We start from the raw sequence: 25021 nt of genomic DNA, 5'->3' as shown, positions 1-25021 counted from the left end.
TATTTCACACATCAGGAATTCTGTTAATAGGATGTTGTGTCAGGTTTTTATCTGTGCTCATGGAAGACAGAAATAGTTTTTAAAATGACTTAAGCGTGTCTACTCGTTACTTAATTACACTGTATTCTGAGTAGTATTTAAGCTTCTCAGTGCAACTTTGCAGTGCAGCATTTTCCTGCTTGCTTGTGTCTGGTGCTTTTGGTTGGTGCCAGTGACAGTATGTGTGAGGCCTCCGGATACTAATGTGCTTTTGTGTCACTGCATCAATTAACTGTTTGAGCCTCTGAACTGTGAGCAGACAAAAGGGACACTGCCTCATGTAATGAGGCATAAACATAACAAACATCAGTCCAAAGCCTTTGGCCAGTTCATTAAAAAGAGGGCCTGCAGCAGAGACACGGCTATTTGACCACCAGAGGTTTAGTCTGCAACAAAACTGATCTCATCAGAAGCAAAGTATGGGTTAGTCACTGTGAATATGAATGAATGAATGAAAGTAGTAAAAATAAAATGGGCAAAACCTCAGCAGGTAAAACTACTAACTTTACCTGCAGCAATAAATGATACATTTCTAAAATGTGAATAATTTTCAAAGTCTTGATGCGTTAAAAAAAAAATCCATGAATTTACATGAACATTAGGGGAAAGTCTGCAAACTTTGTGAGCTAGAACTTCTTTAAAATGCCACTGGGCAAAATATTCAAGATCTTTTTGACAGTCAAGTATTTTTGAACATTCAAAGAGAATTAGAAAAAGAAAACACTAGATAATAAAATATTTCTCAAAAAAATCTGTTATTCTTAGTAAGTAATAGAAACAAACAAAACTGTGTTACTCGTCAAAGGCAAATGTGAGCAGTTTAAAGACTGCCATGTAAGATAATTAAGTCTTAATGGAGTTAATTGTCTTAAGCTTTGTCAGTGTGGCTGCCAGTTCGCCTTAAACTGCTTTTTCAAGTGCAGTTGAGCGCACCTTAAGATGCTTTTTATAGTTGCCAGTTGCAGCTCAGAGGGGGCTCGACGCAGGCGCAGCTGCAACATCGGCATCAGCATCAGGCGACTATTTCAGGTGTTGTTAACGAAATAAAAGCAAGTTTCTGAATTATGTCTTACAATATTTTTTGGTTTTGCATTTGTTAAGCTCAGCTAAGCTCAGAGTGTATTTATAGTTACGTGGAGCAAAAATATCCTCTACTGTCTATTTTTACTTCCAGGCTGGAGGATTACACTCACAGACAATCTGTGCAGAGTACAGAGTACACCTTGGTTTGTGTTCTCATTAACAATACATTATTATCGAATCTATAGAATTATATTGCTAAACTGCTCGTGTGCAGTGAACCCGACAGTGCAACACAATTTAGCCTCTAAATGCCCTGAAGCATGGACAAAGACCAGCATATGCAGTGTGATGCATTTGGCACTGACAGGCAAAGCTGAAATTGTCTGCTGCATCAATTTATTTGATATATGCAATAAAAATATGAACAATTGTCAATGCTGCAAGATCATATACCTGAGCCACAACCCCGTCACTCAAACTGCTGCCTACTTCTCTGTATTTGCCTTCATGATTTTCTCTGTAATTTAAAATGACAAGTGTGGCAATAAGAACCTCCTACTTTCTGTAAATTAGAATCACACTCAAACTGAAAGGAGGAGCACTGTATCCAGAAATGTCCCCAAATTTCTAGTTTTTGAGTGCTACAGGCAACTGTTGGAAGCAGTAGTTTGCGAGTGTATTAAGAAGCAAATCTGTCACAAACTGCAACCTATACATCCAAGAATCACCCCCATTCCCCCAACTCTATATGTATACTATTAAGTTATTGAAATGACACAGTCTCAAATCCAGCCTCAAGGGGTCACAAGCTGGTGTACTCCCAGTGCCGGGAGTACAGGAAGGGCATCCAGCATAAGAATCTGTGCCAAATCACATGTGCAGACCCCTTAGACATGCTGTTTGCATGTTCTCCCGTGTCCATGTTGTTTCTCTCCAGATGCCTCCCAGATGTGCCAAGTCTCTTGCCCTATGATAGCTGACATGGGTTCCAGCTCCCCCACGAACCCGAGTTGGGTAAGCAGAAGAAAATGGATGGATGGATGGATGGATGGATGGATGGATGGATGGATGGATGGATGGATGGATGGGTGGATGAACCACATGAAAAGTAGGGACTATTGTGGAGCATTTAGACTGCATATATGTCTCTAGTGTTCTTTTTATTTATTTTTTCTTGAGGCAGTTATCTTAAACACTTTGTTTCTTCCCAAATTTGATCTGCAGGGCTGTAATGCAGAAAGTAAGAACAAGTGCAGTGCAAAACCTGGGACCTCTCAGGTGATTCATGTTATGTACTAATCAGCAGTTCCCCGTTTGTCACTTTGTTCTTTGGTCTGGCATGAAGGCGTGACTCTTCACTCTGTGACCAGACGAGCTGGCAGCTTTCACGGCTGTAACGAGATTGGAACTCGTCCATGTGGGTCAGAGGTTTGTGGCCAAAGCTTTTTACAAGCAACACATGCACGCATTAATGTTTTTATAGTAAAAACTTGGACTCTTTTCCACTTAAATGAAGGTTTTTATGTATTAATATTCTGGACGCATGCCAACACACATTTTTCTCAACCCTCAATCTGATTAAAGTTCCAAATGTGAAGAGCACATTTGAAATCATTTGCACCTAATACAACACATACAATTGATATCAGTAATAACAGAACAGGACAGGAAGCAGAGAAAGAGCAAAAGGAGTTTGGGATCAAATTGGCAGCCTGCATGTAAATGTCAAGATGTTGCTCTTCCTTGGTAGCCATGTTCCATATTGATCTATATTTGATGGGAGGAATTTTAAATTATTAATGAGATTCGAAGTCAGGCAAACAGGTTCAGGTTCACTTTCAGGTTCTGATTTACTCTACAGGAACGATGGAAAGGTAACAGTCCGGCAGAGAGCAGGTGGAAGTGAGCAGCATAAGTACTGAGGGGGTGAGTGGAGATCAAGGATCAGCTGAGCAGATCAAGCAGTCTGTAAGTTGTTCACAACCCACCCAAGAAATCCACACAACAAAGACTCTGTCAGCGCTCACACAGCAACCATGACCAGACCAAACATGACACTAAGAAAGAAATCAGCAGCAGCTGGAATAATAATTCAAATAATTTAGCTCTGGATCATTTTAAATAATAACATATGTTGCCAGTATACTACTGTTTCATGCATACAGTTAATATTTTTTTTAATCTATATTTAATCTATATTTTAAATCACATTCTTTTTTTATGTTTGAGGTCGGTTTTGTTTTCATCTTGTTGTTACAGGTAATTTCTGGCCTTCATCAACATCAAAAAAGGGGAAAAAGCTTATAAGAATTTTTCATGACCTTCAATAGTAAGTAGTTATTTTTCATGCAGACATTTTAAGAGAACTGTATGTTGCATATTGTGATTTATTTATGAAATTTGCCCCTTTTACAGCTTTTTCATGCAACCTCATTCATTCTTTATTCTCATAATTATGTCTAGGAGAAAAATGCAAAAAGGGACTCCGGGCTTTTAAGTCATAATTTCAGCTCCTCTTTTTATAATTTAAGTTCTTCTTCTTTTCTCCCCTTGATGTTTCTTCTTCCTCATGACAAACATGTGCAAATTGCATAAGTGAGCCACCAGCAGATGTAAGAAGAAGCTCAACAGCAGGGTCTGGGGATTAGTCAGACCTTCGCATACACCGAGGATATAACAAAGCCTAACAGGTTTACAAGTTGTGTAACTGATGATTGAGATAAAGTGGCAGCTTTTATCTAACCACAGTCTAAATACCTGAAAGCCATCTGCCTCAGGTGTGCGTGCATTACATCACCGCCCTCGCCACTAAAATTTCATCTTTGTCTGCAAGTAAACTCATACAAGTAAACTTTACAAAGCAAATTACTGAGAGAGAGAAAGAAAGAAAGTGTATTTAATTTTGACTCAATTTAAAATTCTAGGTTTATATACACCATAAAAAAGGGGCTTTTTACGGTGTTTCATGTATTTTGCATATTTTCACGATTATTTTTGCTTTTTAAAATTTAGTTTTTAGGTTTACTTGGAGTCAACCTTTAAATGTGCTATTTAAATAAAAGTAACTTGAACGTTTCAGCTCTGCATTAAGGATATGTACAAAGAAACAAAATCACAGTATTATAAAATCTTCATGAAGTGTACACATGTAAATTATGAGCTAAATATACTTTAGATTCTTTGTGAACTCTGGTTTTCTTCACTTTGTGCATCAGAATTCATCCAAACCCTAAAAGCCAGTGTGATCGTCACACATGTAACAAATGAAGCTGTGAAAACTACAATATTCAGTATGTCTGGTTCTGTCATCTGGTGATCATGTGACCTGTTATTCCATTAGACGTCTATAAAGAAGTGATGACAGATTGAGGACAAAGGACTCTCGCCAAGTGCCATGATAGCCTTTAATCGCTACAGGAGTATCCTGATCCTTATAGTCTAAAATGCGATTAACTTCTTTGATTTAATAACTGTACAAGAGAGGTTGTCGTATATTCAGTGATATAAATTCAAAAATTATTTGGTTAGTTTCATGCGTTTGCAGATCTCCGAGCATTTTTCATCATGTTTTTGCTGACAAAGTTATCTTGAAATAGGAAAACACACAGTGTCTGTGAAGGAAGTCTCAAGTTTTAATTTCTGCCTCTGTTTATAATGTAATCATTACTTCTGCTTTGTTTATTTGCAGCATCGGCTATATGAGCACCGGGGTCTGTAATTTTAACCTAAACTGCATCCTCTTAGAGTCTGTCGAACATTTTACACCAGTCCAAAAGGAATAAAAAATGTTCTCTTTATTCCGGTCTGTTCTTTTTCTGACTTTCTTTAGTTGTTTTTGTTTTTTTTCGTTTTACCATCCTTCTTTCCTTTTCACATTCTCTGGCATGCTTTTGTGTCAGGAATGCTGTAAACACCGACTTTACTGCCAAGCATATGGGTCTCTGTCGCAATGACTTAAAGAATGTCGTGAAAATGCTGCTGGAAACATGAAGACTTTGAGGATTACGGTGAAATACGTTTCTGAATTCATGCAGATATAAAGATGTGATTACAGCACAGTAGGTCGTAGCAAGTGAACTGATTTCAGAAGGTTTTTATATCAGAGTTCTTACATTAAATCTCCCAGAGCTACACAACAATATGACTCTTGCACTTTAGGCTATAGCACACAAGTTAGAGAGTTAGTGTTTTTGCATGCAGGATGCAGAGAACCTGCTAATAACAAAAAGTGAGGAAGTATAAAAAACAAGGGGTTCAATTCTGAGTCTCACAATTCTTACTGCAAGTTAAAATTGAGGGTACAAACGGTAGCTGCACATGCATGTCATACAAAGCAACTAACTTTATGTAATTGTAAAAAATAAACAGAAAATAAGGATGTGCAAAAGATGAGCATATACCCCAGAAGAGGTAACCATTTCTGTGTTTCCCCTTGTGCTGTCAGGACACCTTTAGTCACACTGTTGGCACACTAAATAATCGCACAGTGATTTGTGGGCTGTAATCTGAGGTGTTACCTTTAGCTCTGAAGTGACAGAATAAGTATTTGTAAGAGGCTTTATTCTTACTTGCCCTCATCACAGTCGCATGCTCATGCTGCGAGTGTCACGTCGCCCGTGACGTATGCATTCGCGTTATTCACTGAAGTCATCGGTCTTTACCGGCAACTGTTGCCCTGATTTGCAGTATTAGTCTTTCCCTGCTGATCTCGAGCCCCGGTGTAAACACACATCACACACACCAGCCCCGAAAACAAGCACCTCAGTTTCAGACATTATTTTTTGTGAAGAAATGAATCCAGATCTGAGTCTAATAAGTTTCCATATTCGGTAAAAATGTTATTCAAGACTTTTTACGATTACTGGTGGAACCCTGTCCACCACTCTGGTTCAGACTGAAACATCTCAACATTGTCAGATTAAATATTTTACAGACGTCACACAGTTCATGCCTACAGGACCTGCGAGCCTCTAACTTTACCTCTGATGCACCAACAGATTAAAATTTCATGTGTCTTGTGAAACATCTAACTAAAATACTCCAAAGAGAATTACATTAGACTTGTGGGGATGGGGCTTCACAAAGCTTTATGCTACTTTGTTAATATTTTCTGATTGTCTGATCTGACTTTTTGGGCGTTTAGCTTTCAGCTTACATGTTTGATTCTTTTGTGCCTTTTTAAGATTATTATTTGGTGCTTTAAACAGCGACAGTCTGACTAAATTTGAACTTTTAGAAAACGCTTTCAGGAGAACACAAAGTTTCAGCAGGAATGTGTTGGGTTCCCAATTAGAAGAAACCTTTTAGATTTAATATTTTTAGACTTAAATGTGTTCACGTTTTATTGACGCAAAAAGAGGAAGTTTATAGAGTTCAGCCTAAACCTGCCAAACTCTGTTCCTCGAGTTCATCGTATTTTGGGGTTTTGAGTTTTTTTCCCCCCGCGCGGTCAACCAAACTGTAGCATTCATGCAACTTTTGGCAGATTTTTCTTTAGAGGAACAAAGCCACTTGTTGAAATGTCAAGCGTCATATAAATCATGCTTTCTTTGTTTTGTTAGATAATAGCTTTGGTGCTGTTATGAATAAATCTGTCCGTCAGAAGTATTTTGATTTTGGTTTAACATCAAACGTGAAGCAGCGTTTCTGCGGTTGTTTGAGCTGCTCTGGGAATGTGGGCCTTTTTTTTAATGTGACAAAACGCTTCATGTGTTTTTATTTATTTAGAATTTGAATTTGAGCTTTCAAATTTTGAATTTTAATGACAATCATCAATGCACTTCCTTATCTAGTGCACCTACTTTGTTTCTCATGGCTGCAATAAGTGGTGACTGGTTACTTCATGAAATAAAAATGCACACCTGCAGCAGAAAGAGTACCCTTGTAGGATTTCCTTAACTTTCTAATGCTCTGTGAGTTTTAGAGATTATGACGAATCTTTTCTGTGTTTTTAAAAGAACTTAAAAAAATAGTTAAAATTAGGAAAGAAAATTTGTTCTTCTTTATATTAATGGTTCACAAAATGCCTGATTTCAGTGTTTCTCAAATACCCAGAAAGTATGAGGCAAAAACTGCTGTCTTCATGATTCATTAACAAGTAGGAGTTGTGTCCCTCATGTGGCAATTCATCCAAAGTGCAGCCGGTTTTCTGAACCTCTCCTGCTCACACAGGCCCGCATACACACTATTTGCAGCCTCCCTGGTTAAATTATAAGCACTAACCAAACTGTTATATCTTCATACACACAGCAGGTGTAGGTGATACTTACATGTAAAGGGTGGAGTGGGTAAAGGATGCTGCTAAACACAGGTCAAGACACAAGAAAGGGTGATGTAGCACAAACGTAGCTCTCTCTCTCTCTCTCTCACACACACACACACGCACACACACACACACACACACACCTTTCACTGAATGACACGTAACTCAACAGCCACCCGCCAAACTTATCAGGAGCACCTGGCTGATTCCCATAAAGCTTCCAATCACAACCCAGAGAAGTCACAGTGGCCACACTGGGCTGCCATGTGGCGACCATCAGAGACAGAGCAGAGGTGACAAGCCTCTTTTTAAAGAGTCAAACAGCTACAGGTTCTCCTGCACTTTCCTTGGTTTGCTCCTTGATCACCCACCTCACCCGTGTGAGTTGAATCACCCAAAAACATGCCAGGCGCCCTGTTTCTCTGCCTCCTAGTGTCTTCTGTAATTGCTGCAGAAAAAGGTAAACTCTTTAAGAATTCTCTTGACTCTCTTTAGTTCTTGTCACTGCTCTAAATGTCAAATATTTCTTCTTCTAAGTTCATAACAGTGTTGCAGATTTACTGATATCCTGTACACGTTTGAGCTACTCTTTCACAACTGTGCTCCAGACTAGAAGACCTGTATGTTTTATGAATGGCTTACCCATTTAAAGCAACAAAAAAAAATTCCCTTTGCCTAAAAAGACTTTCCAGCTCATTTTAGTGATTTCTCACTTGTGAGAGAGAAAGGCTTCTACAGGGTGAAAGTGGGCGAAACCAGGACACTTTTTCACAAAATGTTAAGAAAGGATCATAAAAATTACAGATACGCATGTATTTATCTTTGTATGCCAAGTGTATCATATTTTAACAGTTTGGGTTCGTTTTTGAGACTTCAGCATCATCTCTGTGATTTCCCCCGGAAAAAAAAGTAAAACTGGCACAATACATTTTTAAGCATTAAATTGCACAAAAAAAAAGAAAAAAAAAGAAAAAAGTCAGATGTAGCAAATATGAGAAAAATTAAAACTCTCATATACAAAGTACTATTTCATTTCATTTTTTTAATTTCATCAGAAGGTTCAATAACCTCTACATTTAAAAACAAAACAAAACTTGACTTTTCTTGAATTATTTGATGATTTGGGGTTTAAAGAGTTAAAAAAATATGCTATGTCACTTCTCTTATTCTTTTGGGTCAGATGCCATCTTCTGGGTTAAACAGGTGCTAACCAGGAAAAATGGCCCACTGCTGAAAAGATCAGATAGAACTGTACAAAGTGTTGTTTCTTTGCATTTTTTGCATTTTAGTAACACATAAAATTGCATTTCACTATAAAGGTCACATTCTATAGCAGTTAATAAATCCACAAAAATTTATTGAATAGGTTAAACCTCAAATACAAAAATACTTTACAAAGTCTTTTATTATGTTTTTTTTTTTTAACTCTCTGAGACTCAATTACTAAAATTCCTTATGGCTCCTAAAATCTAGCACAAAGCAAAATCAGTTTCCATCGACAAGACTCCTTTTTGGTGCCTCCTTTTTTTCTTATAATCCTCATGCAGATGCAGATTTATTGTTTCTAATTTGGAATATTGGTGGACTACAAATGAGAAGGAAAGTCCAGGACTTTCATTCTATACATTTTGATATCAGCCATTTATATTATTATGTATTAGCTGTACTAGTAGCATGCCTTCAAGACTAGCAGTCATGGTAGTGCAGTCAGCAGGTTAAAGGTCAACCACTATGGCCTTCGACAGTCCTACTAGAGATGACACAAGCCTGTAAGGACATTTTTCTTTATAGTATACACGATAAGCACTGACATCCTATATCAGGAGTCTCCAACTCCAGGCCTCGAGGGCCGGTGTCCTGCAGGTTTTAGATATAACCGTCGGTCAACACACCTGAGTCACATGATTAGTTCATTACCAGGCCTCTGGAGAACTTCAGGACATGTTGAGGAGGTCATTTAGTTATTTGAATCAGCTGTGTTGGACCAAGGCCACATCTAAAACCTGCAGGACACTGGCCCTCGAGGCCTGGAATTGGAGACCCCTGTCCTATATACTGCATATGTGTGTGTGTCACTAAGCGAGTGCAGACTTTGTTTCCTGGTCTTATTGAGACACTGAAAAAAGGAAGTACAATCTCTCTGCACAGTTGAGTGTTTAGTGTGGACTGTCTCCTCTCTTCCTGCCTCAGACAGCGCCCTTCCCAGACTGAATAACACCAAAGATGTTGAAGCCTTCATCGACTCTGCTGAAGTGGTGGTCATCGGATTCCTGGAGGTCAGACAAGAAAATTGCATGTGAATAAAAAAAGGTCTCAATCATAGGCTCAGATAAGTTTCGGGACTTTTTTTTTTAAAAGCAAAGCCCACAGTAGCTGTTTTGCGGCTTAGTTTATTATGTTAACATGCATGTGGAAACCCAGACACGATGAGACAAATTAGCTGAGAGTGAGACCGTGAGGCCTCCAGAAATACAGCGTTTGTTTGCACCACGGCCTCGGTGATGCTGCTGTCACGAATACGTTTCGAAAAAGGATCTGCTTCCCGTGGCCACACCTTTGGCAGCGCTGGTGCTGTGAGGACACAGGGTGGCTGGCTGTCCCACGGTGGCGAGCTCTTTGGCCAGACTCTGTGTGCGGGGGAAGATGGCAGACTTGACAGGAAATACATACGCATCTGAAGATCTGTGGGATTGGCTCCATTGCTCCTCTCATAAACAAGTGCAGAGACGAGGGGAAGGTTCAAGAGAGGAGAGTGGAGGAGAGAGACAGAGAGCACACAAGGATAGTTCATAGCTGGACCATGATGCTGAAGGCAATAAGAGACAAAAATATTGGTGCTGTGACTCACTGAGAATGAACACATATTACAGGCTGCGAAATGAGAAAACGGACTGCCAGAGCTCATGCAACAGACTCTCAGAAATAGACATGATTCACCTTCCTTTGAGTCAGCCTCATCTGTCTTTTCTCCCTGGCAGCTGCACTTTCCAAATTGTTGAGGGTTTCTAGTGTCCCCCCGCAGACACTGGTGTTCTCGCTCAAATTTTACATAAGATAGGACAAACGGTAACAAACAAATAGTGAGGGGGAGAAAAAGAAGAGAAAAAAATGAATTTACATGGTAAGTTATGAGAGAAGGTTGAAACGGTCTCCCTCTTTGTTCCAGGGAGAGGAGAGTTATGGCTATAAAGAACTAGTGGAGGCTGTGAAGCAAGTCAGCTCTGTCCCCGCAGCCATTTGTCTTGTGAAGGAGGTGTGGGCTGAGTACAACCTCTCCTCGGATGCCATCACTCTCTTCAGAAAAGTACTGCACATATTTTCAGTAATAAACGATGCACGCGCTGTCTGTTTTCATGAGTGCGATGGTGATGCTGTGTGTGATGCTTCCAGGCAGATAACCACCAGGAGAACATTGATCTTTCTGAGGCCAAGAACTTAAAAGCTGACGGTATTGTAAACTTCATTTCTGTGAACGAGATCCGATACATCACAGAGTACAACCAAGTGGTAGGTCCCACTCATGTCTTCTTCACAGTCCTCTCCTTCTGTCTAATATTATCTGTTAAGTTAACATTTCAAATACTTTTAATTAATTGAAAATTAATGAGTAAAAAGCAAAGATCCATCGCACAAAATATCCTGAAAAAGGTGGATAATTAGAATTGTACTTCTCCCATTTTTAACCCCACTCTTTTCTATGTCCTCATCACTCTTTTTTTTCTCTTCTGTTCCTCTCAGACAGCAGTGGGTCTGTTCAATTCAGAGGTGAAGACACATCTCCTGCTCCTTGCCAACAGGGGGAGCAAAGATTTTGTTGAGCTCAAGGAGCGACTGGGAGCCCTGGCACCCGAGTACACAGGCAAAGTGAGAATATTCATTAGTGTAATTCAGGTGTAGAAGAGCAGCTTTGAATCAATCTGAGTGTTATATGCATTGATCAACCTGACACTGGTGTGTGGAAATAGAAAGGGCTCATGAGAATACAATAAGGTTTGGCTTTTTTTTGCTTCAGCACATCATCATAGTGGATTTAAAATCAAACAATCCATAAGTGACTGAAGTGCAGACTTCCAGCTTTAATTAAAGAGGTTTAACAAAAACAGTATTGAATGTTTAGGAATTACTTTCAGTTTTAGAAAGTCCTTAATTCTCACTTTAATTTCAAGGTAACTGGGTAATTGACTGATAAAAAGAGAGAAACAGGATCCAAAGCACAACACGTTATCATGTCAAACATGGCAATGTTATGGCATTATGGCTACTAATGGAACCGGCTTAGGTGTGCATTGCTCATGCAGCTGATAGAAGCAGCAGGAAGAATTGTGAAGTGTACAGGGATATACTCTCTGCTCAGATTTACCCAAATGCTGCAAACGTGATTGGACAGGCTTCACAATGCAAATAGATAACAATCCAAAGCAAAAGTATACCGAGAGTTTCAAAAGGGAACAAAATGCGATCAATGGCCAAGTCAGTCATCTTATCTGAATTCAATAGGCTTTCTCATGAGGTATAGCAGGTCATCTACTAATCTGAGGTTAGTGGTTCGACTCCTGCTTGTTCTGCAAATATCCTTGGATATGTGGAAAACCATAGAAAAAGGTGAATGGATGAAAGTTATATAAAGCTCTTTGAGTGCTCAGGTAGATTTATAAAAAACGGTCTATCTATCTTCAGTAAAGGTCTGGCAGGAATAAATAAGAATTTATGAGATTTCAATATCAATTTCCTGTCGTTAGGTGAGAGGCAGGGTACATCTTGGACAGGTCACCAATCTATCGCAATCTAACACATAGACAGACAACCATTCACATGTGGTCAATTCAGAATCCCCTATTAGCCTAATTCGATACAGTGAGAGGAAACCAAACAATGGGAGAACATGCAAACACCACACAGGTGGGATGTGAACTTGGAAACTGTTTGTTGTGAGGCCGCAGTGCTAACCAACAACTTTAATATAAAATTGCGTTAATTTGTCCAATTACTTTTGAGCCTCTGAGAATGGCTGTAAATCCTAACCAGTAAATGAAATACTTTTGTTAAACCTCTTGAACTAAAGCTCAGAGTCTGCACTTCAGTCACATCTTGATTGTTTGATTTAAAATGCGCTGTGGTGGAACACACACAAGACTGTGTGGCCTGTTTCTACACTAGTTGATCATTAGACTGCAAACCACGTGCACCCTTCATACAGCACTTTACTCTACACCCTTTTATCTATCTCACATCTACACTTACAGACCCTTTTTGAATAAGCAATTAAGCTAACATGCAAGACTTTGGACCAAGTAGAACTTATTCAATCTGGCCAACGAAAGTAAAGACAGGGATACAAAATTCTTTAATTACATTCTGCCAAAAATCAAATAACTTGATCTAATCTAATTATGTAAAATGAACCGCCTGTGTTCCAGTTCTTGTTCGTGCTGCTTAATGGAGCGCTGAAGTCCAACTTAAAGCCACTCGAGTACTTTGGCCTCAAGCCGAAGGACCTCCCACGAGTTGGCATCTATGATGGTAAATCTGACACGAAGTGGCTTCTGCCGGAAGGAGAAATTTCTACAGAGCGAGTGCGGGAGTTCTGTGAGTCTTTCTTACGAGGAGAACTGAAGGTGAGCAGCTATTACTAAAGCTTAGTCACTGCTCCTGACCGAACACATCTATGGTTGCGGTGTATACAAATCCAGTTTGAAGATTTTAATTTATTATGGCAAAATAATAATTCTCTTGAACAAACAAAGGTCAGTATCCTCCAGGAAAAACTGCAATTTCATTAGGCCACACTAGTAATGTACCATGAGCCATCTTCCATATATGAGCCACACAAAAGACAGGAAACCCCCCCTCTGTGTATACCAGTTTGCTCTGTTACACCACACAGAGCTCCAGCTGGCTGTGAGTTTCCACATCACTAAACTGTGGCATTAGAAATCTGAATTCAACTGACAAAAGAATCAGCCCTAAAAACAGCAAAAATAACAGCAAAACACAAGAAAGCATCATCTGTTTAAAGCTTTAATCATAATAATCTTTTAGAGAGCACAATTGCTGATGAACCTATCGACGAGTTTAATGCTTCTTTCTCTACTTCAGACTATAGTTGTTATAGTCTAATCCAAAATAATGTGTCATCAAAAGATGGATTAAGAAAGAAAGAAAACCTGGTACTGCTATTTGCTTGCTTTTTATTTTGCGTTCAGTTTCTGGTGGGCTTTTTTTAAAGCTCTCAGCTGCAGATTTACGTTAAAAGGAAAAGCTTTGACTCTCATCTTCCTTTTATAAATGGTTCAATCACATATTTACTTGAATAAAGGAATCCATTTAGCTTACAAATTTGTTGCTTCCCCCAGCTGCTCTCTTCTAAAATGGTAAAAGATGAATACATTTATAATGTTCAGGATTAAATTACTTAAAAAAAACAAACAGATGTGGCCAGCATAAATGAAAGTGCTCATAATGCATCCGTGTAGCTGCCATGATTGTAGTTTATTCATAAATTGCAAGACTTTTACTTTGAACTTTCCTCTGAATAATGCTGAATTGATAAGCTGTCGTCCGTATTTCACTTATTGCACTTTTATTTATTTATTTTTTTTCAGGGGATGAAAGAGGCCGAAGAAAAGCCCAAAACAGAGCTGTAGGACTCAAGAAGAAAATGAAAACGAGCTTCTTATTTACAAAATAAAATGAGAAAATTTGAAAGAAAAAACTAGAATGATGTCTCTTTTCTCATAGGATTTATACTCTTTGAGCAGACAGGGAATTGTTTTTATTTATGAGTGTCCATGAGTATATCATGTGTCCTCATTATTTTCCAGTATTTGTTATGTTTTGCCTGTTTACACGAGTGTGAGTCCGTCTGCAGTCTGGTTAGTTGACCACAAGTCACTGGCCGCAAGTCGCAGTGATCTGGCGGAGTTTGTTAGTCTTGTCCACTAATGTTATTGTCAGAACCACAACACACCAACCTCAGAGAGACTGACAGAAAGCATGCTGGGAAGATGTGGATGGAGGCACTGTAGTAAGTGGTAGTTTCTCGTATGATTCATTCTGGGGAGAAAAGTGTTCAAATAAAGTGAAAAACACCATCTGTATAATATAAACTAACATGAAAATCACACACAGCCCTAAAGCGGGGCATCTAATTCAAGATTAACGTAAAGTTTCACTCCAAGACATATCAGGATCTAAAAAACGGAGCATATTTAGCTACAGAGGCTGTAAAAGTTCTATAAAAGAACAACAGATGGGCTGTAGACATCAAGAGTGAAAAAGTTTGGGCTGGTCCCAAAAATATTCTCTCAAGCAAGAAGGGAATTTCAAGGCCCAGACTGGGATCAGTATAATTAGTGGTGCTGCGCTGCCAAGCGGATACATCCGGCGGAATTGGGAAAGCCTGGCAGGTGAACATTTCTCCGAGACCAGATGGAATATACAGTATGTGTCCCCCGCCATCTGAGTTTGTTTACGGCTACAAGTGAGACGGCTGACAGATGAGGCAGTGTTACATAAAGTGCTGGGGGCGGACAGACATGACAGCATGTTCATCAAAAGGGCAAATTATAAGTTAAAGCCTCTGTAGGGTTCACATTTCCTTACGTCTGATATTAAATATTGCTGCCCCTCTCGTGCTCCTCTTAAATAAACAACAAGATCTTCTATCACCAGAAATTAAAGTATGTTTTTAGTTGCATTTGTCTTGTTTATTATGGTTATGTTACTGTCATTTTTAATCAAGGCTCCTTCTGTCGTCACATCAAAATACAAAGAACACCTGATTTAAGATACAGAATCGCCTCCTGTGGTTTACAGATGATTTTCTTAATTTACTAAGAAATTCTGCTAAGGCTGTTTTTAAATTGAAACTTTGGAGGCTGCTATTTTTAATAATTTGGTAATTTAGTTCTGGATGCAGGTGGGACAAGCTGATGAACATCTGGAGTATGAGAAGAAAAAACCACATAATAAATAATTCAATCATTTCCTCTTAAAAACAAGCAAAAACTGTTATTTGCTTTGTTTTCCTCAGAGCATAGAGTTTAAGTACATGTAGTTTCTGTTGCTCTTTACCTAATACGTCTTCAGTGCAGCAGACAGACTGCAGCCATGCTTACTGCAGATGTTCTGGCAATAATGTGACCACACAAGCTTTACAAGTTTGTACAAAATTGTAGCTATTTGTGACACTTTACTCCATCGTGTTTATACTTTGCAGTCATTTTTGACCCAGATGTCTCCTCATCCACTCACTCCCAACTGGTCGTGGCAGATGGCCGCCTGTCCATGAGCCTGGTTCTGCTTTAGGTTTCTTCCTGTTAAAAGGGAGTTTTTCCTTTCCACTGTTGCCAAAGTGCTTGTGCCTAGGGGCTCATATGATTGTTTATCTTACAATATGAAGCGCCTTGAGGCTACTGTTGTTGTGATAAAACTGAATGAATTTTAATTTAATGTGTCCTTCAGTATGCACATTAGATATGTAGAAGTGTTTTCTTTCATTTGTGCTGTGTTTATTTGTAAAATTAGAAACAACCTAATGTATTACTTTATGTTATTACTATTGTTATTCATTATTATCAGGCTGTTCTAAAAGCTTCCTGAAAATTCAGTTCAGTTCAGTTTTATTTAAATAGCACCAAATCATAACAACAGTTTCCTCAAGGAATTTTATATTGTAAGATAAAGACCTTACAATGATACAGAGAGAATCCCAACAATTATTCAACCCCCAATGAGCAAGTACTCATGGTAATCCACCAGCAGCCTAAACCTACTGCAGCATAACTAAGGGAGGATTCAGGATACCCTGATCCAGCCCTAACTATAAGCTTTATCAAAAAGGAGAGTTTAAAACATAATTTTAAAAGTAAAGAGGGTGGCTGTCTCCCGAATCCACACTGGGAGAGAAGAGGGGCCTGAAAGCTGAAGGCTCTGCCTCCCATTCTACTTTTAGGGGACCAAAAGTAAGCCCACATTCTGAGTGCAAAGAATTCTATTGGGGTGACACGGTATTATGAGGTCTTAAAGATAACATGGTGCCTGATTATTCAAGAGCTTGTATGTGACAACAAGGATTTTAAATTAAATTCTGGTGCCAGTAAAGAGAACCCAATATGGAAGAAATATGCTCTCTTATTCTAGTGCCTGTTAGTACTCTTGGAGCAGTATTTTGGATCAACCAAAGGATTTAAAAAGGTTTTTAGGACAGCAGGATAATAATGAATTAGAATAGTCCAGCCTAAAATTAATAAATGCATGAACTCGTTTTTGAGCATCACTCTGAGACAAAATGATTTTTCTTTTTAGACAGAAAGAGAAAATGCAAAAACGCAGTGATACTTAATCATTTAATATGCACATTGACATATCCTGTTCAAAAATGACTGTACAAATTAAACACGATGGAGTATAATCGATGTGACAAATAGCTACAATTTTGTACAAACTTGCAAAGCTTGTGTGGTCACATTATTGCATGGCTGCAGTCTGTCTGCTGCACAGAAGACCTAAAGAGCAACAGAAACTACATGTAACTGAACTCTAAGCTTGGAGGAAAACAAAGCAAAAAACTGTTTTTGCTTGTTTTTAAGAGAGAACGATTGAATTAATTATGTGGTTTGTGCTTCTCACACTCCAGATGTTCATCAGCTTCTCCCACCTGCATCCAGAACTAAATTAAGTTGTATTTATTTTGACACCACTACTGTATCCCTCTGCTCTCTTCTCTTTCCCATCACCTTCTCACTCACTGCAGAAGGCTGCCCCTTTATCCTTCCCACTGTTGGCAAATTTTGCTTACAATTGATCATATGATTATTGTGGTTTTCTCTCTAATGTTACTGAATTGGTGCTTCATAAATGTCACTGACCTTAGTTGAATCCACTGGTTATAGAAACTCTTAAAAAAGAATATGACACCACTTATATTACTGTAGCTGGTGATCATGGACAAGATAGTAAGGTCACAGCTTCAGCTGCTTGATTCTGTAGTTTGCACTGTTGTAGGTGTTAGATTTATGAGCGAGCTCATGAGCTTGTGGGATTGATGGTATAAGCCTTACGGTCATCTTTCATGACATGTGACATGTGAAGCAACAGTCTCTTCCTCCTGCTGCTGAACCCAAACATGATACTCTCTGTTCTCTGGCTCTCACGGTCCTGTTGGGCTAAACTAAGCAGTAACTTGGATCTTACAGCCTTAGGCAAACCTCATAAATCTGCATCTAAAACTGGCCTCTCAGTAAGACAAGTCTCTAATAAGTAAGCAATAAGTATACTGTAGGTAACCGTCTCCAGCCAAGTGTGTAACTGGTGTTCCCCAGTTTTTCAGAAAAAAAGGCATAAAAATGTCGTGTGATGCTGTTTGTTTATTCTTCCAAAAGGTAGTGGTAATGTATCTGACAGAAAACAAAAAATCTTTACTGCATTTTAGAGTAAAGGCATTCTCACAGCACTTTCTGAAACAATTAACATTCATTACCATTCAGTTTATGATTTTATTGTCAACATGGCTCTTTACATTTCTGCATTATTTTCTCGAGGTCCTTTCCACACTGACAATGCTAGGAAAAGAGAAAAACCATGTGAACTGACAAACTCATCTGTGGCTGATCTTATTATGAGGGTTGGGTAAATGCAGAGTGCTGTATATGCATACATAAGTGAGTTTAAAAAACCCCAATTTATTTATTTATTTTTTTTTATTTTTATTTTAACCTGTCCCGTTTGGTTCTTTTGCCATCAGAATTATTGTCTAAAGGCGAAGAAAGATGCCCAACGGATTTACTTTACCAAATGGACCATCCCAGCCTTGCCGTAATGGTCCATTTGATTCACCTTTTATTGTTTATTTTATTTTCACTTGCTGGATACGGGACAGACTTGACTGGTGGAAAGAAAGGGGAGAAAGAAAGAGGGAAAAAAAAAAAAAAAACCTGAGAAGAGGGACGGGGAAAAAGGGCAAAAAACAAAAACCAACAGAATAAGCAGACAAAAAATACATATATCGATCACCTGGGTCACCTGTTGAGAAAGAAAAAAGAAAGCAAGCAGAAGAAAACGAGAGTAATAAACAAGATCACAATGATATATGGGAATATGACAGTAAATACTAAATATTAAACATTATTGTGCAGCACGTGAGATCGACAGCGCAGTGTGTGCTTTGAGGTAGGAGCCAAAAAGGGTCCAATTTATATGTAAAAGATTCTGCTCTTCTTCATGTCAGGCTGCCCTTACTGGAGTGGCTGTAGCTCATAAGGTAAAGGAAGTCAGTATGTGTGCATCACTTTAATTTATCAGCTTAAGTTTGCTTAATATGTTATTAAATAGAAACAGGCAGTTTTGTGTTTTCCTGCTTATTACACAGAAACTCCCAGAGGTAATTGAGTGGTAATAACTTAGAAATTACCATATTACATTCTAGTTTCTGCCTTGGTACCCAGCTATTACCACTTTTTTTTACTGAGCTGTAATAGAAAGTGCTACCCAGATTTCCATAACATCTTCCAATCTGAGCCACTATTACAGGTAACATCGGATATTTTGAGTGTTTTACTGCTGTGGTCTGCAGTTGGTTCACAGATGGCATACTTATCTTTACACTCCCACCTTCTCCATGTATGAATCCTATTAAATAATTCTTCCCTGCATGATGCTGGAACGTCAGTAATCGCTGACCCCTTCCTACAGGCACGAAGAGACATCATGTCAGGCCTGGATACGGTGCTGTCTCACTCAAAACAACATTGCATATCATGTGAATAAAATCTAACGGACCTTTAGTCTGTTTTTTCTCTCTTTGGCTGACCTCAAATATTTCGTGCTCTTCTTTTGAATTCTTGGTGTCGCTTTCTATTCTTTAAAGGGCTAACAAGGCAGAAAGAAAAAGACTTTCCCTCCATATATATATTTATAGTGTGCAATGCTCTGAAACCACATCGATGCACTTTACAGATTTAGATTACTGTGTGTATGTGTGTTTATTACATGTATAACAAAACTTTTATTACTCACTTACTTTGTGCGGCACACAAAAAAGCAAAAGCCACAAGTGTTTTTCATTGTTATTATCAGTATGAAGTTGTAGCTTCATATGCTTATTAAATAGATGGTATGTGTGTTTTGTAGTAGTAGTAGTAGTATGTGTGTGTGTGTGTGTGTGTGTGTGTGTGTGTGTGTGTGTGTGTGTGTGTGTGTGTGTAGTGGGGTGGTGGGGGGCAGCAGTTTAATACTGATGGGGTTTTTTAGGAAATGTGTTTTGCTGGCTTGATGAAAGGTTTTGTGGTAAGTGTGAAGACCCATCCATCCAATTAACAAAAATAGCCTTCATTTTGAAAGATGCAGATGGCATCTAAACATGCAGGGAAAAAAAATGTAGATAGCTATAATGTATTATTAGAGCCTCCTGAAGGAGAGCTCAACCTAATACATTTTTTTTGCTCTTCCTCCTGAATGCCACAAAAAACATTCTGTTTGTCAAAACATGACGTCACACAAGTGTCTTGTGGTGGTTTGTTGGATCAGGTGACGAGAAAGAGCACCAGCTTCAGCACCATACAGACCTCGTGTGCCAAAATGTGCAGTGAGGGTGTGCTAGAAGTCCAGGAGAAGTCCAACACCACTCCCAGGGAGGCTGATGTAGCTGACAGGCACCTTAAGCTCAAACAGAGCCCTACTCTGGCAGTTGCTGAAGAAAAACCTCGGAGTGGAGTTTTGTGATGCCAGGGAATAAAAGCTCCATCCTCTGCACAACTCTTACAAATTTTTAGTCAGTGAAGAGGGAAGCATCTTCCCACCCACTCTGTATGCAGGGGGACAGACTGCTGCCAACCTCAACTGAGGATACAGTCAGGTGGTGGAAAAAATACTTTGAGGATCTCCTCAATCCCACTGGCACACCTTCCTTAGAGGGAGCAGAGGATGGAGACAAGGGGTATGACTGTGGCTGGGGTCACAGAGTTTTATATAAACTCTGGTGACAGGGGCCCTAAGACCTAGAGTCCCTTTGCCCTTGGATTAGTGGTGGCCCCTATTTTTAAGAAGGTGTGTACAAAGTTCAGGGAGATCACACTTCTCACCCTCCCTTGGAAGCCTCAGCCTCCCCTTGTAGACATGAGAGAGGAGAGTGTGTGTGCGTTAGTCGACCTTCAGGTTCAGTAGTAATATTGGGGTTTTCCAACAAGCTGTTGGCTATCTGATCCCCATACAGCTATAGGGAGAATTTAGTTTTTATTGCTAACAATAAATTAAACTCATTCATGATGGCAGCTGGACTACTACCTAGAAAATAATTTCTAGGTGTAGCTGAGGTGGATGTGGTCTCAGGATTTCATTTTGCACTGGGGCACTTTACAGCCAAATGTGAAGAAGTTTAAGGCCATAGTTCTCCCTCCAAACAAGGTGAAGAATCCACTTTGGGTGGGGAATAAATTGCTGCCTAAAGTGAAAGAGTGCAAGTGTCTCAGGTGGTTTTTCATGAGGGAGGAAACAAGGGATCTGGAGATTGACATTCAGATAGCTGCAGCGTCAGCAGTGATGCAAGTACTGCCATCTGTTATGGTGAAAAGAGAGCTGAGCATGAAAGGAAAGCTGATGACTTAGCAGTTGATCTATGTTCGTACCCTTAGTTATGGAAACAAGCACTGTATGCCAGAAAGAATGAGATCACAGATACAGGTAGCAGAAACAAGCTTCCTTCAAAAGGTTTCAGGCCATCTGTTAGACATAGGGTGAGGTGCTCAGTCAGTAGTGCCTCAGAATAGAGGCACTTCTTCTCCACATCAAACGAAGGAAGCTGAGGCATTTTAGCATCTAAGACGCCTGCAGGATTATCTCCTGGGCAGAACTGTTTGAAGGGGCTTGAAACTGAGGGTGCTGAATATATGAGTGTTTGTGCGTGCATGCATAGTGCACACATGTGACTATGAAACACTTAAAAAGTATATCAGTCTTTCAACTACGAGGTTTCTTTAGACACAGCAGTCAAGATGTACATGTACACACACAATAACCTATGTGTGTGCAGCTATCCACAACCTATAAATAATGACAGTTTAAAATACATTTATCTATTCTTTGCATTTGCAGGGGGTGTTGTACTGTACCTCCCACAGCATTGCTCATGTTTAAGGTTTTTCAGCCATGTCCAAGTAGGAAGAGACAGGAAGAGAAACCCAGTAAATGCAGGCGAGATATATCTCTATATCTCTACAGCTAGCTTGGGAATGCCTCACTGTTCCCCCATGAGAGTTTGAGGAGGTGGCTGGGGAGAAGGTCTCTGTTTAGACTGCTGCCGCCCCCAAGCCGAACCCCCATAAGTGGCACAAAATGATGGATGGATGGATGGATGGATGGATGGAATAACATAACTGCTTTGTTATAAATCCATGTCCAGTACTATTATGTAATTTTAAATTTTGTGTCGAAGCACAACTAAAATGTATACCTTAAATTTTCTTTAACTGCTAAAAATCAGAAAACTTGTTTTGCTTTTATTTAAGTTAGATAATTTTTACTGTTAATTGTTTTTGTTGTTGTTGTTGTTTGTTTAGTTTACTAAAGGAACAGCTATAACTGGCCCTTGAGGTAACACTGTTGTATAACAGCACCATGCCCGACAGTTTCTGACTCTTTTCAGATGTTACACTGTAATATTTAAATGTTGGTGAAATTTGTTATGGGTAATTTAGGTACCTTACTGCAGACACAACACGAACAAAAGGAAATGTCATGCTTTTCTCCGAGCTTCCACACGCAGCCTGAGGTAATGGTTTTAAAAAATGCTGAATACAGTCCTCTAACTGGTCATTTGAAAGTTGTTTGTTGCAAAGATATGAGGCATGCGCATCATGCAACAGGAATAAAGCTGGTATGGATAAGAGTTCCAGTAAGAATGGCTCTGCTTATCCATCACCCATGAGGCCATCTGTCTGATGGATATAGACGTCTTTACTAGATACTGATTCTGTGTAAACTACACAAAGCTCAAAGAGAAGCAAATGATGGTTAGCCACGAAAAAAAAAATCCAGATTTGAACCCCACTGAAGTGTTGTGGGAGTATTTGCAAGAACAGAAACTGACTGTCTTTTAGTTAGAGATATTTTCCTTTGAAAGGCGAAACAAAATTTCAGCAAGCTGACAGTAACGAGAAATTTTCTCTGCTTAAAAAAGGGAAATGATAATTCTCAGGAATTTCTTTCTCTACAGGAGAGTACAACATGTTCAAACCAAATGTGAAGAGGTCTTTTTCTGATTGAGGTCTTTGTGCTCTTTTAAATTTGTTTTGTTTTTAAATTTATCCCCAAAGGCTGACTTTTGCGTGAAAAAGAAAAAAATTAATTTACCTTTTTTTTTTTTTTTAACTTAATACTTATTGCTTATTACTATTTACATACTTAATGAATCACTTTGTAATTCAACTATTGCTTTTAGTTGTTTGCTGTAATTCACTGATAACTATTAGCAGTAAAATGTGTTTGCTATAAAGTCTATAAAAGTCCAGGATTGTGTCAATATGCAACAGCATATGCTCTATGTCGTTTTCTCAACAGAGTTTCTTTATAAGTTTTTTGGTATTTTTACTGGTTATGATATGACTAAATATACTGATAATCATACATGTGCAAATAGACAAAAATTAAAAATAAAATGATGTGAGACTAATGTTCACCAGACTAATGCAAAAATACAATGGAACAGAAAAAAATCATTGGATTTATCAACAACAACAACATAATGGATCATTTACTAAATTAAATTTTAGTTATAAGATGATCAAAATAATCAATAATCAAAAGCCAGGGTGAGGAAGTGCTTCATAGTTTGGCCTCAGATCATTTGATAGACTGTTCCAGTAGCTCGGAGCATGGAAACTGAATGAAATAACTTCAAATCTTTGGAATGCCGAAATCATTCCCTGAAACGTGATTTAAAAATACATTTGTAGGAAGTTCTTAAATTAAAGAAAAATATGAAAAAAAGGGAAAAATGATAACATTTGACTTGTGAGGATATTACATCATCTGCTTTAGAAAAAGATGCTCATCACTGATATGACTTGACTGCTGCGATCACACAGTACAGTCGCTATCACATGTTTAGTTGTATTTAAATCTGCTAGATGCACAAGAGCTGGTATAAATGAGGGACAACTGTAAAAAACTGAGAGCATTACTTGATGTCTACATCATATTATTTAAAAGCCAGGATGCAGCAGCAACGAGGAACTCATCCAAAGCAGAAATGTCTGCTGCATTTCCTGCCTCCTCGGGGATGTTATCACAATTGTTTTCTCCAACTGTGTCCCCCGAGCACTAAATCCACAAAAATCCACAAAAATGGACACTGGACGAGACATTGAAATTACATGGCATGAAGTCCAAAACAAATCCTAGACACCAGGAATAACGCTAGACTACGAAGCGCAAAGGACAACAAGGTCACTCTGCACCACTGAATCTGGCTCACTACATGACAAATGAAGCCATTTGGGGCTCTTTGAGATATATATGTATATACACGAGTCAAGTGATATGTGTGTGAAAGTTTGGTTATCTACACAGTATTTAAGATGCAATATGGTTTAGGTCAAAGCTGCAAACTCCAATACCTTTTTTAAAAATATACAAGCCACCAAAGCCGCACTCGAATATATCGCACAAACAGAAAACTGCATCCAAACCCGCGTGCATAACGCTGTGCATCCAACACATGGGGGTTGTCTAAATTTATCTCTCTATATGCTGAAATACGCTGACTGACACTGTGCATTGGGCCGCTGGTTGGTGTTGGTAAGCCATAGCCATGCACTGGATCTCTCCAGGACCTGGGCCGAGATGGATCTGTAAATAGCGCTTGACTGCGGTTCGAGTGGGACTCTGCAACACTCTAATTAAGCTCTGTCGCATAATGAGGCTCACTGCTGTTCTGTGTCACTCGATTAGTAGGTTGTGGTAGGCTCAGACTATAGTTTGGGGTTTGTGTGGGTGGGAGATCACATCTGGGGCAAGGAGTATAGAAACATAACAGCAATGGCAGACCTGGCAACCTCGATGTTAAAGAGGCAGCCCTGCAGTGGGTCGTCTGAATTAAAATCCAATTAAATGTTAAGGATATTTTATAGAAATCTTGTAACACCATCAGTTTGGACTTTCAGAGTTTGTTGTATTATTTATACTTCAGTGATGACGGGTCAGAGCTCAAAGGAATTTGAAGGGGATGTACAAGACTGGTAAACAAGTGTATAAAAAATGATTAGTTTGGCCTCAAAAAATGATTGCAATTTTTTGTTGGAGAAAATATTACAAAAAATATATATATAGTGTGGAGTTTATCCAAAAGCAAGAGAAAGGAAGTATTTTGAGATCTCAATTCAGACATTTAATTCAAAATTGATCTACAGCTCATTCAAGTTCTTCAAACTATTTCTGATGAGTTTTTTCTTTGTATGTGAAAAATTCATGTTTGCACACGTGCACGTGTGTTGTGGAGAAAACAGCAGTTCCATAAAGAGTGTAGGGAATAATTCTTCCATCATTCTGTCAACATACGCACATACACACAGGTTTACATGTGTTTCCATGTACTGTATGTAATGTCAAATGCCAGAAATGTTTGTGGCTGTGGCTGTTGGATGAGTTTTTGGACTCTGTGCCAGGAGCTGTTTGGATGTTTATGTGAGTTTTCATGACAAATGG

The 25021-nt window shown here is 38.9% G+C and overlaps 1 protein-coding gene and 1 long non-coding RNA gene across 2 annotated transcripts; both read left to right on the top strand.

Moving 5' to 3' along the window:
* The first annotated feature begins 2411 nt into the window (after positions 1-2411).
* LOC120440613 lies at positions 2412-3415 on the top strand. The gene is made up of 3 exons (XR_005613391.1): positions 2412-2490; positions 2924-3030; positions 3322-3415. It is a non-coding gene; the product is annotated as an uncharacterized LOC120440613 (long non-coding RNA).
* A 4156-nt stretch (positions 3416-7571) lies between these two features.
* Positions 7572-14036, top strand: LOC116321398 (endoplasmic reticulum resident protein 27). The gene is made up of 7 exons (XM_031741235.2): positions 7572-7784; positions 9515-9600; positions 10491-10628; positions 10715-10831; positions 11063-11188; positions 12742-12939; positions 13927-14036. Exons 1-7 carry the CDS (start codon positions 7727-7729, stop codon positions 13966-13968), a joined length of 765 nt encoding a protein of 254 aa, XP_031597095.1. The 5' UTR covers positions 7572-7726; the 3' UTR covers positions 13969-14036.
* Positions 14037-25021: the final 10985 nt, after the last annotated feature.

The sequence above is a fragment of the Oreochromis aureus genome, linkage group 6, assembly GCF_013358895.1.
Source record: "Oreochromis aureus strain Israel breed Guangdong linkage group 6, ZZ_aureus, whole genome shotgun sequence".
Taxonomy (NCBI): Eukaryota; Metazoa; Chordata; class Actinopteri; order Cichliformes; family Cichlidae; genus Oreochromis; species Oreochromis aureus.
Note: the sequence above shows the minus strand (reverse complement) of the source record. Positions and strands in the feature narration are given on the sequence as shown.

Bases quoted from the DNA above. Each gene is read 5' to 3' on its own strand.
- LOC116321398 (XM_031741235.2), top strand. From the start codon at position 7,727: ATGCCAGGCGCCCTGTTTCTCTGCCTCCTAGTGTCTTCTGTAATTGCT. The intron at 9,601-10,490 runs GTCAGACAAGAA...TCTTTGTTCCAG, and splicing joins TGGTCATCGGATTCCTGGAG to GGAGAGGAGAGTTATGGCTA. The intron at 10,832-11,062 runs GTAGGTCCCACT...TGTTCCTCTCAG, and splicing joins TCACAGAGTACAACCAAGTG to ACAGCAGTGGGTCTGTTCAA.